This window comes from Stegastes partitus, unplaced genomic scaffold, assembly GCF_000690725.1.
Source record: "Stegastes partitus isolate 25-593 unplaced genomic scaffold, Stegastes_partitus-1.0.2 Scaffold425, whole genome shotgun sequence".
In the NCBI taxonomy this organism is placed as follows: Eukaryota; Metazoa; Chordata; class Actinopteri; family Pomacentridae; genus Stegastes; species Stegastes partitus.
The window spans coordinates 90805-109098 of record NW_007578156.1 but is presented as its reverse complement, the minus strand read 5'-3'; the positions used below and the strand labels follow the sequence as shown (position 1 = coordinate 109098).

General features: G+C 41.3%; 2 protein-coding genes across 2 annotated transcripts in view; both read left to right on the top strand.

The window, feature by feature from the left end:
• The first annotated feature begins 812 nt into the window (after positions 1–812).
• oxsr1a (oxidative stress responsive kinase 1a) lies at positions 813–15475 on the top strand. Its single transcript, XM_008285981.1, has 17 exons — positions 813–1029; positions 1679–1791; positions 4225–4333; positions 5214–5355; positions 6162–6217; positions 6383–6492; positions 6605–6706; positions 6933–7066; positions 7187–7235; positions 7336–7401; positions 7609–7731; positions 8379–8414; positions 8586–8738; positions 10140–10242; positions 10341–10409; positions 12168–12232; positions 12352–15475. Exons 1-17 carry the CDS (start codon positions 960–962, stop codon positions 12424–12426), a joined length of 1575 nt encoding a protein of 524 aa, XP_008284203.1. The 5' UTR covers positions 813–959; the 3' UTR covers positions 12427–15475.
• A 202-nt stretch (positions 15476–15677) lies between these two features.
• The window catches only part of LOC103360286 (solute carrier family 22 member 13-like), a 3941-nt gene continuing 1324 nt past the window's right edge, over positions 15678–18294 (top strand). The window contains exons 1-5 of the mRNA XM_008285980.1: positions 15678–16052; positions 17185–17288; positions 17370–17524; positions 17616–17784; positions 18053–18173. Coding sequence (XP_008284202.1) covers positions 15678–16052; positions 17185–17288; positions 17370–17524; positions 17616–17784; positions 18053–18173 — 924 coding nt within the window. The remainder of the gene's footprint in view (positions 16053–17184; positions 17289–17369; positions 17525–17615; positions 17785–18052; positions 18174–18294) is intronic.

Sequence of the window (18294 nt, the reverse complement as noted above, 5' to 3'; positions counted from 1 at the left end):
ACAACAATTTTCAACACGGAGATTGAAAGATTACAAAGCAGAGATACGAAAGCAGCCTACAGATAAGCCCAAAACATACAGTACAGTATGTTTAGTGTGTCCAGGACTTAAAATAACTACCAACACTGTGCTAAAGTACAATATTCAAGAGCTTTACACTTATCTTTGTTTAATTTTAGTCCCACCACATGTCAGAATTAAATTGTGTGCTTTTTACTGCACAACATTTTCAAAAATATGTAAGGAATTTCACATAAAAACCACATTAGATTCTAAAAAATGAGACACTTTTATACATTTAACCAACCAGCATTATTTTCTTTCTTTATTTTATTTTATTTTATTTTTTCCTGGTGTATCTTTAGAAAATACCACAAGAATAGCTGCAGGGATGGCGGTCATTTTTGACAATGTGTTATTTGTTATGAGCTAATTTATTTAAAATCTAGTTTTAAATACACAGCAGTCATGCAATCACATTAAAACTCGCAAACAAAGAAAAGAAAAAGTAAAATAAAAGACACAAAAGTCACATTACTTGGTCGACGCATTAGCGCCCTCTGCTGGGTGTACCACAAACATTTGTATATGTGTAGATGTAGAGATAAAATAACGGATATCCGTTTAGTAAATGATAAAATATGTCAACTAAATACCACAGTCAGTGAACTAATACTCACTGTTGTGGTTCAGTCTGGTGTGTTTCAAAGTTTTGGGGATTTTACATTTGCCACACTCAAGATGGCGGCCTCTTCGTTCCTCCTCCTGAGCGCGCACGTAACGCGCTGCGTCAGTCGCGCGTAAAGTTGTGTTGACAGGAGCGGCAGGAGTTGTCAGCGGAACAGCAGCAGCAGCCAGCTTCTCCGGAGCCGAATGGAGTAATTTACAAAAAAATACTACTGCAGACAGCGTCTCTGTTATTGTTGAGAAGCATTGATTACACCGTTCAGACAACCGCCATGGCAGACGACCAGTCCTCTCAGTCCTGGTCCATCGACAAGGATGACTATGAACTCAATGAGGTGATAGGTGAGTAGCTTAGCTTGCTAATGCTAGCTCTTAGCCTCGCCTGCCTGTACAGCGGTGTCGGCTGCTAACCGCTAGTAGCCACCTAGCATTGCATGTCTGTAGCCAACAAAAGTCAAGTTACAACTCGTAGCTACATTGCAGTAACGTTAACAGCTCAGCAGCTTCTCTCTGGCACGGTCAAATTAATTACCTGTTCTCATTAGCTGGAGAGCTAAAGCGAGTTTGCTTCCTAGCCAGCCAGCCTGAAGCTAAACGGCTAGCTAACGCAAGTTAGCATACAGTACGTGAAGATTCGTCCGCTGTTGGAGTGGGTGGTGCTCTTTAGCTGAAGGTGTGATACGGCTTACAGACAGCCATTCATACTTTACACTAGTCCAGATAACGTGACTGATGACTTTGAGCCAAAGACTTGGTCTGATGTGGTTTCTGAAGTTAGCTGCTCTTTTTATATCTGTTACACTTCGAATGAAACTGCTTATTACACTAACTGACTTTAGTCCCCAGTGTTGGAGGCCTGCAGTTAGTCAACTTTTGTAACTGAGATGTTCTTGAAAGAGCTAGTTGAGCTGTTATGTTGTGACTGCTGTGTCCTGACAGTCTAAGCTCTCCAACAGTGTGATGACTTGGCTCCCAATGTTGTTGTCCTCAGGGAGTGGAGCCACTGCAGTTGTCCAGGCAGCATACTGCAAGCCAAGGAAGGAGAAGGTGGCCATCAAACGCATCAACTTGGAAAAGTGTCAAACTAGCATGGATGAGCTCCTGGTAAGAAACCATCGCAAAGTGTGGGCCATTGTCCAGATATTTGTGTGTGTTGCTGTGAGTGGTGTGGGTTGGTGAGGTCAGATCAGTCAAGGACAGATCAAAAGCTTGATACCACAACAGCCACTTCATAGTAGAGCTGGATAAAGTCCATAAGACACATCATTAGGACACATTGAGTATGAATAAAGAAAATGTCATTGTGCAGCGATGTCTTTCCAAGTGTGTATTGAAATGTTGTGATGTCTTAACTTTGTTTTAATGTCAATGTTCAAATATGACGTAGTCAGCACTGACATGAGAGTAAAGTTAGTTTCCCATTCACAGCATGACTGGTACATGTCTCATTACAGCCACGTTTTCAGTTGTCATGACAACACTGATCAGCGGGCTCCTCACCAAAGAACAGCAGTTAAATATTAGAACCACGTCGGGAGATCGTTGGCATGTTATTTTCAAAAATGAGTTTGTCAGTTGTAGGAATCCTCTGAGTGTGGTATAAACTCCTGAATAATTTTATTCTGCATTGTTTTGCAATAGAAAAACACAAGTGGTGATGATTCCTTGAAGAACAAATCTCTCTGACTGACTGACAATTGACTGACTGAATGATTATTATTATTGTTGTATAAAATATATGTTATATTGATAAAAAAAAAAAAAAAGTGAGCTTTTACAATATTGAATTTCCCTTCTGGGATAAATAAAGTATTTTTCATTTCATTTTTTTCATTTCGTTCACAAGTGCAATTTGCTGACAAAATGATGCCCTGCAGTCCAGGAGCGGGCAAAAGGATATTATTGTAGAACTGCTTTTTAAATTCCACAGAGAAACAGCCATAGATAAAATAACCAGATGGACTATCATCTTTTGTTTAATCCATTGAATTAAATGCCTCAGAAGTCAAGGTACTTAAATAAAACCCCGTTAATCCATTCTTGCCATGAAGCGGGCCCGCTCACTGTTTGCATGTATTACCTAAAAAAAAAGATAACACAAGCGCAGATCTTCAGTGGATTGTAAAGCTGGTAGAGTAGAATCCCTATTTGCTGTATCTATGAACATTTTTTGTCGAAGGACTTTTATGAACCACTTGAAATTGTCCAGGACCTGAACCTTCCCAGTGGTCTGATAATTTACCAAAGTCCTGAATCCACCTTTGTCTGTATTCTGGGTTAAAACGTCTTGGCTTGGTTGTGTTGTAACCCAAGTTACTCCATTGTCTCTTGTCAAAGGCACTGTGTCCGCCTGGTTTAGGATTTACAGGGTTCCTACACTGTACTGAAAACTATGGAATTAGATTTGAGTAATTTCCAGGAGTGTGAAAAGAAAGTATGGGCAAACATTTCTGTTTCCTCTGTTCTGTTTTCTAGAATATAAACTTCAGAACTTCTGAATATTGATTGTACCTAAGAGCAGCATTACGTTTGAAGCAGGTAGCTAAGTGTTCACCACTGTGTGAGAGAGAGGAGGCCGGAGTGAGCTTAATGTAGTCGGAAGCAGTGCAAGAAAGATGGTGTATGACTGAACTCAGAGCTGCCTCTCACCTGTACACCGCTGCCTTTGCCCCAAGTGCTTCATAACAGCACCAAATCCAGACGTGTGCGACCAGATTGCTTTACGTGAAAATGCACCCATGTCTCTGAATTGTGTATGTACGTTGCATTACGAATATGAAGTCTGTCTGAGCAGTCATGAATTATGCAGTGATGAAGTTATCAGAAAGGTAAACGGACTATCTGTTCTGTGTCGGTAAATCGTACCTTAGTTGCTCCACCGTTGTCTCCATGGAAACAGAGAATAGGCAAGACTGCACAGATGCCACGAAACTTAAAATGTTTAACTTTTGTCAACTCATTTTTGCCTCTTATTTGTAAAGAGAGAAAAATGAGAGGAAGCACTTATTTATTTGATTTGGTAAGTGAAGTAATAGTAATGTAAGTAGCAGCGGTCTTCTATGGGCAGAGATGTTGTTTAGTGTTTTCTCATTGCAGCTTGTATGTGAGTTGGTTTTTATGAGTTACATTACAGAGAGCTGCAGTCTTTCATCAGTTGCTCGACATAAAAGAATACAAAGTCAGAAAGTACCATATACTTTAGTAGTTGGACTTTAAAATAGTTTGTTTACATAATACACAAGTCTGCGGTAAAATCTGGTAATTTGAGTCGGAGAAGTATGAATTCAGCCGTGTCCAGGACTCCTGGATTCAGCTCTTTAACAGGGAGCTTGTTTTGTTTTTTTCTTATCTCTGTGGTAAGAGTAATAGCAGGGATTAGGCTGTTTCTTTTACACTTGAATGAGCTCAAAAGATCAAATCCTGTGACTGAGATTGTCTCCGAAAGTGTAATATAAAGATTTAATTAGTGCTCGGCTTGGTAAAGCTTCTGCTCATTGGTTGACCTTTTATCCCACATTTCTTCTCCTGTGTGTGCAGAAAGAGATTCAGGCGATGAGCCAGTGCCACCATCCAAACATTGTGTCTTATTATACCTCCTTTGTGGTGAAGGATGAACTGTGGCTGGTGATGAAGCTGCTCAGCGGCGGTAAGTGCTGTGATACTGACGAAGCTGGTTTCATTTGCTCTACTCTTAACTTCACCTTGACTTTACTTTCTTTGTCATGCTGCTGCTTTCTTTTATCTCAAACAAGCTCAAGTTTGAACTCCGAATGACTGTTTGGATTAACTCAGCAGGGAGCCAATGATATTGAGCCATATATTGTGTCTTAGTCGCTGGTTGTGTTGCTCTTTTCTTCTGCTGTCACGACAACTTAACTTCAGATTTACCTTCTTTAATTTTCCTTAAATATCCGTCTCTGCGTTGGTACAGTTACACTTTCTTTGTTTACCTTTAATATATGAGTGAGTCTTGACATGTAAACACTCAGCGTTCTGGGTTGTATCTACTATGAAACCATAAACAGCTGAATAGTTATGTGGTGTTTGGTGATCCCATTTTCTCTAATAGATAGCAGGTCACATGTATTTCCTCTCACTGGGACATATTACTACAATATACAACCGGTACTAAAGTGGGTTTCTTTGCACACCTCGTGTTAAACTCCTGTTTTCGACATCTTTATGTTACATCATCACAAAATTAATTGTTAAACTTACATGAACGTATGCATTTTGTGGTTGCGTAAGCCAATTTGCAGTCTGTTTCCAATCCATTTATTTGAAATAAGAAAAATATAGCAACTACATGGATGTCTGCAGGTATTCGAAAACCTAAACTTGGGGGAAAAAACAACAGTAGCTCTGTAACCCCTACCAGCTACTCCCTGGTCAACATAAAGGCCTTTTTTTATTGTGCTAACTGCCAGATAAAGTCCATTTAATGTCACTTTAAATGCCTGCCGTGTTAAAGACCCCCATCATGCACTGTCAGCATGTCTTGTGACAAGCCTCTGCCTCTCTCCCAGGCTCGGTGTTGGACATCATCAAGCACATCATCTCTCGTGGCGAGCACAAGACCGGAGTGCTGGACGAGGCCAGCATCGCCAGCATCCTGAAAGAAGTGCTGGAGGGGCTGGAGTACCTTCACAAAAACGGGCAGATTCACCGGTGAGCTACAACGCTGTGCTTCATCACTCACCTCTCCACTCTGAAGTCTGATAGCTAGTGTGTCCCATCATGCTCTGCTGTCTCAGATCAGCCAGGCACTGAGCCTTTCATCTCTGCATATGGGAGTGCGGCTTGAACTAGACCTCCCTCATTCAATATTTAATACAGTGAAAATGCATAATTGAGGAGGTTTGTTTTACATAAAAGCTCCTCCCAGGAACACAGTGAACCACCACTGAGAAGAAAGGCCTCTCTGTACCGTCTGTGTTGTGTTTTATGAACACATTAACAGACTCGATTCACAAAAGAGGGTTTTATTTAGTTTGTTTTTAAGAAATTCTTTTGAAAGATATTTTTATTGTGATGTACCGCTGCCCCATCGTTGTTTATTTGATTGGATAAGTCTTATAAAACAGCTGATACGCTGACGTTTTGAGAGTGAATAGTAGATCTTTCAGCTTCAGTGTGGGTGGACAGTATTTCAGTAGACAGAGGGAGCAGCAGCTGATTGAGCTCAGACGCTGTGACTAACTCACTTACATCTAATCAGGAAAGATAAAGGTTGAAGTAAGGTTAATCCACTCCAGTTCTTTGTGCATAGTTTGGACTCGGTGTGCGGAACGCAAACAGAAACCAAGTGGGTCAAGATGAAATGTATCAAAAGCGCAGTTTCGACGTGTTTGTGTGGAATCATAAAGAGTGTTTATTTATTTCTGAAGCCGAGCCACACCTGTGCCGCGCAGTTACTGACTTGTGACGATTTAATTGTACGCTGTGATGTTAATCCTCCTCCTCGTCATTGACAGGGATCTAAAGGCTGGAAACATTCTTCTCGGGGATGATGGATCAGTGCAAATTGCTGGTACAGTGTTTCTGCTTTCTCTTCATTTGCTGTGGGGGTTTTATTTTTACACCTGCAAATGAGATGTTACACTTTAGGTTTTGCCAGTGCAGATTGGTTTTAAGATTCTCATGAATTACTACATCACACGACAAGAACTGGACTGACTTTATTCTTTCTCCTCAGACTTTGGTGTGAGTGCCTTTCTAGCAGCAGGAGGAGACATGACAAGGAACAAGGTCAGGAAGACGTTTGTGGGGACGCCGTGCTGGATGGCCCCAGAGGTCATGGAGCAGGTAGGAGCCTTGTTGCACAGAGGCCGTCTTTCTCTTCCTCTGTTTCTGCCTGTAATACTTCAGCTCGGATGTAAACAGGGGCTCACGTGGGTCTGTTTTTTTTAACCTGCAGGTTCGTGGATATGACTTCAAAGCTGACATCTGGAGTTTTGGGATAACAGCCATTGAACTGGCCACTGGGGCTGCACCTTATCACAAATACCCACCGATGAAGGTAACCGTGTGCGCTGACACTGTTCAGATCCCCTTTAGATGCATGCAAGTTATGTATTTCACCAAAGAAGAGCGACTTGAAACAGCTGTGAAGGTCTGTGTTGCAGCTTTTATGAAAAAGCTTAATTTTGAGGAAACCTTTGGAGTGGAAGTTGTTTACGTCAACTTAGACTGCTCAAAGTAGCTTTGGTGGCTGAACAGATAATTTTATATCTGTTTGCTTGCAGGTGCTGATGCTGACTTTGCAGAACGACCCCCCCTGTCTGGAGACAGGCATCACAGATAAGGAAATGGTGAAGAAGTACGGGAAGTCGTTCAGGAAGATGCTCTCCCTGTGTTTACAGAAAGATCCTGAAAAAAGGTCCGTCAGTCACCCGAACCCTGTTTCTGCCCAACGCCAGATTAAGTCTGTGCTTTTCTATCTGATTCCCCAGTTGCGTAAGAAATATAACGAAGCGCCTTGTGTCTCGTCCCTATTTAGGCCAACTGCTGCTGAATTGCTGAAACATAAATTCTTCACAAAAGCCAAGGTGAGCCGGGCATCGCGATTGTAAAAATAAACGGAAAATATTCCTGCATGTTTTTTGGGGAGTATTTATAGATGGTGAAAGAAATGTCTTTGTGTTACAGAACAACGAGTACTTACAGGAGAGGCTCCTACAGAAAGGTCCAACAATTACAGAGAGGTCTAAAAAGGTTTGGCATCCATTACCGACACACTGAATACTCACTAATTGAATTTAATGTCTATGTCGAGTGCTGCCAAGGTGTGCTGTCTTGTCCAGGGTGTGTCCCAGTTTCCTAACTTTCTGCCTAATGCGTGCTGGGAAGAGTCTGGCACGTATTAAAGAGCTGATAAATGAGTCAGTATTGAGCGTTGCTGTTCTTTGACGCCCTGCGTAGGTGCGTCGGGTGCCCGGCTCGAGCGGCCGTCTCCACAAAACGGAGGACGGCGGCTGGGAGTGGAGCGACGATGAGCTGGACGAGGAGAGCGAGGAGGGCAAAGCTGCAGTGGCGGCTCTCCGGGTGAGACCCTGCATGTCTTCAGACAGTCAGTCCAGTTGATTTTAAAAGGCGTCCCTGCTGTATTTGTCAGTGCAGGGTTTCCTTTGGACCAGCAGGTGGTGCTGCTACACAGTTAATCACATTTCTTTTTAGACAAGCAAGAGTGTGCTTCTGTTGAGGCCTCCTGCTGAACTTCAGTGTAGTTTAATCAAGAAAATCAGCTCAGAAACACCAGATTAAAAAAACTTTATTTTACCTAGAAACAGCATCTCTCTGATTTTTGGTTATGTGATTGTCAAGTTACTGCAGCTTTTAAACAATTTTGATAATGCAGGAATGCTTTGGACTCTGCTTGTTTTGTCTTACAAGTAGGAAATAGACTCAAACAGAGCAAATGTTAGTGTTAAAATATACAGGATCTATTATTACCTTTGAAGACAAGAACTACCTGCTTAGATCAACTGATTATTTTCCAATTCATGTGTGGGTGTGGGGCTTCATTGTCGTGTCCTTCTTAACCGTGATATCCATTAAGCCTTGTGTTTAACGTCACCTACTTTGTGTCAAATTTCTTCAATCCTACAATGCCTCATCAGCCCATACATTGGGGGGATAATAGGAGAATTGCATGTATTTAATCCTGACAATCTGTCATGTCCATTCTGCAGTCCCCCAGAGTGAAGGACGGGTCCCAGAATATGGAGGTGAGTCCATTCGTAGTGGACATGACCTGAAAATCTTGATTTTGTCGTAATGCCTCGACAGAGCAATCTGCATGACTGTCTCATGTGTGTCTTCTGTTCTTTTTGTACCTTTTTCTCGCCATTCATGTGAAGCCGATCGAGCTAATTTATCTGTAAACTCGTCTCTCTTAGCTTTTCCCACCAGCAGATGGCTCCACAGCGAGTCTGCAGCCTCCCGTTGCAGCACACGAGAAAGCCGCCAGCGTGGCTCCGACAAAAGAGGACGTTCCACCACCACAGGCTCCCGCTCAGACAGCGAGCCCTTCACACGCACCTGCTGTTCAGGTAATAACATCATACCAAATGTGCAGGGAGCTTTATTAGGAAAGTAGCCATGTGTTGTTTACAGGGTGGCTCTAGGGAAGGTCTGTAAAGACGTTTTACTGATCGTACCTCTGCTGTTGAGTTCAGTATTTTCTTTATAGACGCTTAATTAAACTCACTCAGATCCTGTTATCATAACAGCCATTTCACTTTTATAGCCCATATGGCACTTAAAACATCTTATATCTTATATGTTGCTATTTTTTTCACCGTAATTTTCACTGATTATTTTACAACATTTATGAAACTGGTCTGTTAGAAGAGTCAACCTTTTTTTTTCCAGTCTTATCTCGTATGTCTTGATGTGTAACTGGGCTTAATGTACGTTAAGTTTTTGTTCACCTTGATGTGGAAACTTTTAGGAAATTTATAGGACTTTGCAAAAACTCAAAATACTTGTAGTGATGAATTTTTTAAAATGTTTCACCCTCGGTGCTACATCTCATCTTTAGGGATTCCTTCTAAGCCTTAACAATCGCTTATTTTCTACTAGATTGGACTGTAATTTCTGCTTAACATTCATGAAACCCTGAGGGTAACTTTCTACTAAACATTAATCGAATAATAACTGTAAATAATTTTGTACCTGAAACAGAGAATTTCCCATTTTTAGATATTAATGTCTCAGCTAGCTTTTACTTTTTACAGTCAAGTTTTCATCTGAAGTGTGACGTATGATAAATAAACAAAAAGTGTTAAAAGATGGAGTAAAATAAACTTTAAATACAATTGCATATATCTGAATAAGATATACTTTCCCCTAAAAAAAAAAGGAATTTAGAATGGAAATACTTTAAGGAGTGGATCTTTCAGCTCTAAAGCTATTTACAAGAAAATCAGTGGCACTCAGTTTTTTATGCAGAACCAAATAACCAGTACATAAGATAGAACAACAGCAGTACTACACAGATGAAAAAGTGAAAGCTAGTGGCGCTATTAACTTAAAAAAAATGAAGCTGCTTCTTTTGTGTAGAAAATTATTGTTATTAATATGATAAAACATTCAGCAGTGCTTAATCCAGTGAGCAATAAGAGACGTATAGAGCTCTGAACGAATAAGAAATGATGAAATTAAGCTCCGTGGGCTTTCAAATTACTAAAAGTTTTACGATTTTAAACAGTCCCATGACCTAATAGATGTTTTCTCATGAAAATCCATAACATGAACTGGGAGGGTTTACTGGGTTGGCATGAAATGGTGCCCAGTAGAAAGATGTGTTTGCGTTTAGTGTTGCCAGAGCAATTTGTTTTTTTCCTTCTCGAGGTCTAGTAGTCATGTTCAATGTGGATTTTCATCTTAAAGCATTTTCAGAGACATGTTTAGTCACTGTCTGTATTTCCTTTACTGTTGTGCTTTCACAGGATCCTGCTGCCTCGGCCAGCGTTCCCATCAGCCTCGTCCTCAGATTGAGGAACCTCAAGAAGGAGCTCAATGACATCCGGTTTGAGTTCATGCCCGGCAGAGGTACGAATCCTCACAAAGCCTTTTCCTGTTCCTTGTGCTCATACACTCCAGGCTCATGTCTTCTCTTATCGGGTTTTTCTCTTCATCTGTGTCCTCAGACTCTGCTGACGGAGTTTCCCAGGAGTTGGTCTCAGCTGGCCTGGTGGATGGGAGGGACTTAGTCATTGGTAAGTAAGAGAGGTGGAGCTACATGGTGGGATATTATTATTATTATTATATTTATGGTATGAAAATGTTAGTTATGATACAGCTGCCCTGTCAAGGCATCAGCTGAAGAAGCCTGAGAGCCTTTGAGGTGACCGTTCATTTGTCCTTGTGACGACATGCGCTGTGTTTGTGATAAACTGATGAGATAAGCTGAAAGTGGAGGTCTTGTTCCCGGCTGATAATTTTCCTTTAAGAAACGTGACTTTGTGGGATGTGTGTGTCTGATGTCGGTTGGCTGTTGTGGGAAGCGAGTGCCTCTGTTATGTGAATGAAGCAACGTTAGCAGCATGTAACACACACAGGTATAATTAAGTCGTAGTCTGCCATAAAGTGTGTAGATAGGCCCAAGTTTTAGTCTAGTTTTTACGTAACATGTTTGGCGCCTGACAGAGAGGAAACAAAGGCCTGGTTTGAGCAATGTTACGATGGTCTGTCTCTGTCTTACCAAAGAGTTTGAACTGTCATAGTGTGTCATAGATCCAACCCAATAAAAAAAAAATCTCATTTTTGGGAATCCCTAAATTTACATTAATTCAATAGGGTTTACAATTATTACTTTTTGTTGTCAGAAATCTTAACCCCGAAAACATCCTAAAATCTTATTATTATCTTAGTTGCAAGTAAAATTTTAATTCTTTAAAGCAGCGGTCCCCAACCTGTTTTGCACCACGGACCGGTTTAAAGCAAGAACATCTTCTACGGACCGGTCATCGCGCACGTAACAAAAAATAATTTTTTCTAATAAAGTTTCATAAATTAATAAAATTACTTGTTAAATATGTGTTTGTTTTTTCTACCGTCTCAGTATCGAGTCTCTCCCACTTTCCAAAGAAGCTGAGATGTTTGTTTTTTTTATTTATTTCGGCAACGATGGGAAGACAAGCTGGTCATTTTTTTTAAAAAAAAAACACCCTGTAGACTCCATTGGAAATAAAAATAAACCAATAAAATGTTTTTTTTCTTTCTGTGTGGCCCGATACCAAATGACCCACGGCCCGGTACCGGTCCGCGGCCTGGTGGTTGGGGACCGCTGCTTTAAAGAATTGAATGGAAACAGGGAAAATAGGAAAAAGATGTGACATGGATGTGATTTTCTTGTAAATGTTTATAGCAGGGGCTGCATGGTGGCTCAGTGGTTAGCACTGTAGCCTCGCAGCAAGAAGATCCCCGGGTTCGACACCCGGGATCCTTCTGCGTGGAGTCTCCATGTTCTCCCCATGCAGCGTGGGTTCTCTGGCTTCCTCCCACACAGTCCAAAAAACATGTTGAGGTTACTTGGTGATTCTAAATTGTCCGTAGGTGTGAATGTGAGTGTGCTTGGTTGTCTGTCTCTGAGTGTAGCCCTGTGATAGACTGGTGACCTGTCCAGGTGTCCCCTGCCTTCACCCTGAGTCAGCTGGGATAGGCTCCAGTCCCCCATGACCCTAGTGAGGATTAAGCGGTGTATAGATAATGGATGGATGAATGTTTATAGTATGATCTGAAAGCAGCATTACGGTTTGATTTTAATGTGTGCATGAAAAAAGATCGGAGACCTTCTTCACTTACTTTTCCAGGCAGAAATTATAAAAACTTTAACAATGATTGTACATGTTGAAATAGTAACAGCACGTCGAGCGCTCTTGAGTTATTTCCAGTGTTCTCTCAGGTATTTCCATCTGTCCTTATTCGTTATTCCTCTAACATGGTCGTCTCGCTTCCTTTTCTTTTCTTCGTAGTTGCTGCCAATTTGCAAAAGATTGTTGATGACCCTCATAGTAACAAAAATGTGACCTTCAAACTGGTAAGCCCCCGGACCGACCCATTTATCAGACAATACGATGGATTTCTGATGCGGCACATATCAGTTTCTTATTACAGCTCTTCAAATGATCTGTACCCGTTTCTGCCAATTGTTTTCAGGCGTCTGGTGTGGAGGAGTCTGAAATTCCCGATGACATTAAACTCATTGGATTTGCGCAGCTCAGCATCAGTTAAGTCAAGCAGAGCCAGCGACAAAGGACAGAAGCAAATGGTATTGCACAGCTGCATTGTAGTCAATTCCAAGAAACCACTACTGCCAAAGAGAGGAGGAGGAGGAGGAGGAGGAGGAGGAGGAGGAGATGTGAGGCTGGCAGCAGTGAGACACTACTGCAGGATGCATGAGGACCACATAGAGGGGTTCAGTTCATCACAGGAATCACACTTGAAAAGTTTACAGTGCGCTTATACAGTAAATGGGAGAAGAGATGCAATCAACTATATCAAGTCCTAATTTCATTTTTCTTTTTTTTTTCTTCTTCCTCTTCATACACAAGCACAATCCAAACCATCTCCTGCCAGTACTGGAAATGATTGCCTTTTATTTCTTTCTTTCAAAAAAAAGAAAAAAGAAAAAAGAAAAGAATCAACTGTGCCACAAAACTCCTCGGAGTACCGTGCCACCTTTACATGGCACTTTATGCTACACTGAAATTGAAAAGTGTAAGTTCAGCCTTAGTTACTCTAGACTTTACCAGTGTGATTGGTGAAAAATTCAGTCAGTCTGTGATTATTAGCTGTATTCTATGTACGTCGATCTAAAGAAAATCCCTTAACCTCGATACAGATACCTTCTAAACACTCTGTAGCATAGTTTTTTTTCGTTTCGTAATTCTCAAATGAATTTAAAATATTTCAAAGGAATCCAGTCTCCTGTGTGTGGCGGCCCAAGGCAGTGCGATGAATTCTCTCCTCCACAGCGTCAGTGTGGCGGTTTTCAGATCAGCCGTTAAAAAAACAAAACATCAAACCTTCTGATTTCTTACACTTTGTGAGATGGTGTTTTCCTGACATATTAAAGACAGGATCATTGTCACAGATCGACACCTGCCTAATATTCTTGTACTATGCAATAGCTGTTTTCTTTTCACCGTGTGTCACCACCGGTCGCTAATATTCCTTCTCTTGTGTTGAATAAAACCACTTTCTGTGCTTGTACCTCAAAGAGGAGTTCATGAAGAGTCAACCAACAAAGACGGGCAGCTCTCAGAACCCCAATTTCATTTTCAACAAACTAACAAACCAACAAACAGACACGGGTCATGATTGATTGATTTTATTTTTCCCTTCCCTCTGAGAGAGCCTTTAAATGACTGATCTGACAGCTGGGAAGAATCCTGAATGCTGGTTATGAGTGTCGAGCCCCGGACGGCTCATGTTACAGGCTGACTGCTGATGAACTTCTGTGGAGGTACACGCTGAAAAACTGAAAACGCTCTTCCAACCGTGACATAAAGCTTAAAGGGGCAGTTCACCCAATTTATAGATCAAATTTGTTGTCAGCCAGGCAGGTAGTTTTGGACTTATTGCTAAGGTTTGGAGATGTTTTGCCGCCATACAGTGGAGATAAATGGGATTTGCTCATGAGGATAGCAGTTCTTTTGGTCAATAACTCAAATGAAACTTAGAAATAAGTTCACTAAAACTGTTGAAATTAGTGGTCAGAGTTTCGTTTTATTTGTGAAACCTCAGCATCTTAACTGGCACAAGAGTTTGTTGATCATAATTCTCTTGACGTTTTCTCCAGCAGGCGGACATTTTGGCTCAGTAAACACCAAATATTATCGAATGGGCTGTAATAAAATTTACTGGTTCAAAAACAACAAAATCAGAACTCTGATCCCTTGAATTTCTTTCCTGTAGCACCACCGTCTAACCAAAATATTTGTGTGTTACTAATTAGCAATGGCTAGCATGCTAACGTGGTTGACGTACCTGTTTAATACGACCACGTTGCTTAGTTCTTCCCACAGAGACGCTTGCTGGACTCTTCCTCTGAGCTCTACTTACAAATCCATTCGCCTCTATTGTACTAAAAGGCCGCAGCGGTCTTAAGACGGATCTCTTAAAGCTGAATAAAACCAAACCTATTAACCTGGCTGCATGACTCTAGAGGTACATTTTAACATATCGGGTGAAGCGACCCTTCAGACGTCTTCAGAAACCAATTCCTGCTTTAGTTGTTTTGACAGCACTGTAGTCTCTTTGCTTTATAAACACTCACCAACGAATCACTGTCGTCACTCCCAGTGTAGCTGTATGGTTGTTTTGTACCACGTGCAAAGGGCTGTGATGTAGCTCCTAGTTCAGGTACCGATGTAAATGGTGTATGTAAAGATGTTGTAAATGTACATATGATGGCAACTCCAAGCACTGTCACACAAACACCATGAGGTTTGTATGTAACGATGTAGATGCATTGACTGTTTAAGTGTACATGTCAGATAAAAAAGACAAAAGAGAAAAAAAAAAAGGAACATTTTACTTGTAAATATTGATTTAAGGCAAACAGATCGAGACTCATCTTGTTCAGTCCACAGCATTTGATTTGTTTTGTAGTGTTTTCCACTGTTGGCCTTTTGTCAGAGCGTCACTAATCATGCACAGATTATTAGTTCGATTGGCACCTTATTGATTCGTTAACATGCCTATTTTTTTTTTTTGGAATCACACGGGGCTTGTAATCACACACTCTGCTTTGATGTCATGATACGCAGCTTCTCTCACCGAAACCAGGCTAACGGACAAAACATTATCTTAACCAGACGGATGGCACAGGTTACACTTCCCTCTCTCCCCCCGTGTGTGTGTGTGTGTGTGTGTGTGTGTGCGTGCGTGTGCGTGCGTGTGATAAAACGATTGATCATCAAAGAGTTTGTACTGAAAGTCACCTCGACTTCTAAACTTATTTCTATTTTATTGTTTACTCATTAAAAGAAAACTCATTCTGCCTCATCGTGAGGCTGCTGAATGATTAGTATTAATCAATTGATTGGCAAGTACATTTTCCTCATAATTTCTTTTTTTTTTTTTTTTTTACAGATCAATACCTATATTTTTAAAAATAATCATCAGATGTGTACATCCACACATGCATAATTTGAAGCGGGATATTTGTGATAAGATGCAAAGGAGATTCCTCGACCAATATATACGTTGTTGGAAAAATTTCAACACATGCAAACTGATTTTTAGTAGTTGAATAAAGTCACATGATGAAATTCAACGAGTGGGGACAGTGTTTGTTTACTTCTCGTCTTCATTCGTTTAACATGTCAGCCATTACACACATGTACATCTGGCTTTGGACGTGAGATCGGCACATGTTCAGTCACTGATTCAGTTAAATATTGATTTATATCCAGACTTAAGACACACTTAAGACACCCGGGTACAGTGGTCTTCCTCTCATCATCTGCTGAGCCAAAATGGTGGAATTTGGAGAGATTCTGAAACTCATCGGAGACTTTGGTTTATTTCAGAAGCTGATCACTTTCGGGTTAGCTCTGCCACACTTCTTAATGCCAGTTTTGTTCTGTAGCGTCATTTTTATTGAGTCGGATCCAGAGCGACACTGTAACACAGATTGGATCCTCAGCGCTGGTCCCAACCTGACCACAGAGGAGCAGCTGAACCTGACTCTGCCCCGGGAGGAGGATGGCAGCTTCGGCAGGTGTCGGATGTTCGTCCCGGTCAACTGGGACATCGATGCCATCAGGGGATATGGACTCAATGAGACCACCAGGTGCCTGAATGGATGGGTGTATGGAAACATGCTGTATGAGAACACCATAGTCACTGATGTAAGCACACTGGGATTTCTTCTTTAATGTCATTACAGGGCCTAACAAGTTTATTAGCCACCTGTCATAAAAACAAGAAAACAGCTGCATTCTTGCTGCCATTGTTTTTGTGCTTTTCGACAATCTCTTTTGTTATTGAGTTCAAAATAGCTTCTAGCTGTTCCTCCAGATTTGCTTTAGATCAATCTTTGAATGTCTTACATCCCAAATTTGTTAATCCGGACTTTGACTTGGCCAGTCCATCAGCTCCAGTTCTCCAGATTCCTTCTTCTTGGTCAAATCGTCTTTGCACAGCTTTGAAGTCATTGTCTTGTTGGCATATCAACCCACCAGCAATCGGATTCAGACAGAAGGGATTCCATGATGCACTAGGATGTTGTGGTAGACGTTCTCGTTCGTGATACTGTTGATTTTCACTAATTAGCCCATGCTGTTTCCACAAATGGAACCCTAAACTATAATGGGATCTCCAGCGTGTTTCACTGTGGGTGTAATGCATCTGGCATCAAAACGTTCTCCAGCTTTTCTGCGGACATGTTGACCGAAGAGTTCAAACGTCCAGAGTGCCTTCTTCCAATTATCAACAGTCCAGTGTTTGTGTTTGCTGTCAAATCTGAGACGTTTCTGGATGTTTTCAGTCCTCAATAATGGCTTCTTAGCAGCTAATCTTCCTTTTACCTTCAAATTTACCGACATCTTTTATCCTTGGGTTCAATTTCAGCCCAGGTCTGTGAAGATTCTCAGTCATCCAGGTCATGGTTATTCTCATGGATTAATCGTAGCAACTGGACTTGCTGGAGTTCCTTCAAGACATTTCACCTCTCATCCAAGAGGCTTCATCAGGTGTTAACTCAGGTGTTAACTCAGGTGTTAATGGCTCCTTAAGGATATAAGTATCTGAAACTCTCAACTCGTCAGTCAGAACTGATGAAGCATGATGAAGCAATTTCCCTGAGGTTTCCAAAGATCTTCTACATACTGGTGTATGAACTATTTTAGAATTATAAAAATCGATACAGGTAATCACCAGTGCTGTTAATTTAGGGCAGCTGTGGCATAAACCTTGGATTGGGTGGTGGTGCAATGAATTTGTTAAGCGCTCCACTCCACTGATTTTGTCAATGTTTTGCAGTTTGATCTCGTCTGTGACAGATCGAACATGGCTGAAGTCGTGCAGACAGTCTTCATGGCAGGTTTGCTCGTCGGCTCACTCGTGTTTGGACCTGTGGCTGAATCGTAAGTGAAGATCGACTGAGAAATGCTGGGAAGCGTAAAGTTTCAAATCATTTTGACTGCTGCTCACTCTCTAAACTTCAGGTACGGCCGCAAAAGAACCACACAGTTACCCGCCGCCCTCCTGGCCGTGTTCGTCCTGGTTGTTGGTGTGTCTCCAAACCTCTACATTTACTTAGTGGCACAATTTGTAGTTGCAGCTGCACTTGGAGGATACAGGATGAACTCCACTGTGTTAGGTAGGACTTCTGTTTCACGTCCCTGTCCAGGTATGACCAGAGGTGTCTGTTTTGTTTCAACGTCCAGTGATTCTGGTGTTTGTGTTTGTAGCCACAGAGTGGATCGGCGTCTCTAAAAGGTCCATTGCCAGCTGTCTGAACCAGATGTTTGCAGGTCTGGGGCAGTGTCTCCTTGCTGGTCTGGTCTATGGTGTTCGCGACTGGAGAAAAGCTCAATATATCCTTGCAGGAGCTCAGGCCTTTGTGTTCTTGTATATGTGGTAAGTGCTGTAAGTTGTTGCACATAAACCCGCTGTGGGGGTGTGATAAACTATTAACAGCGCTGTGCTTGGACAATAACACATCTATTCCTGCCGGCCAAATCCAGTTTAGCTGTGTATATCTTGGCTTAATAGTTCTTGTCCTACCTTACATAATGAGAAACCAAACCAGTTGGCTGACAGAACATGAAGATTTAGTCAGTCTGTTGCTCAGCTTCTATTTTGGATAGTTTGCAGTTTGATCATTTGGATTGTGACCCTTTTAAAGGTGGATTCCTGAATCTGCAAGGTGGCTGCTGGGACAGGGAAGAACTGAAGAAGCTAAAACGTTGATATATAAAGTTGCAGCAATCAATAAAAAGGAAATCCCAGAGAATCTGATGAACGAGGTAAATCACTCAAATAAATAAATAATGAAAATAATAATAATTTAAAAATAAAACAAAAACAAATTTAAAAATGTACTAATATAACCCAAAATGTGATGTGGACGCCAGGTCTTAAGAGTTT

Excerpts from the sequence above, each read along its gene's own strand:
- oxsr1a (XM_008285981.1), top strand. The coding sequence starts at position 960 with ATGGCAGACGACCAGTCCTCTCAGTCCTGGTCCATCGACAAGGATGAC. Across the intron at positions 6,707-6,932 it reads ACAAATACCCACCGATGAAG|GTGCTGATGCTGACTTTGCA; the intron begins GTAACCGTGTGC and ends GTTTGCTTGCAG. Across the intron at positions 7,067-7,186 it reads CAGAAAGATCCTGAAAAAAG|GCCAACTGCTGCTGAATTGC; the intron begins GTCCGTCAGTCA and ends GTCCCTATTTAG.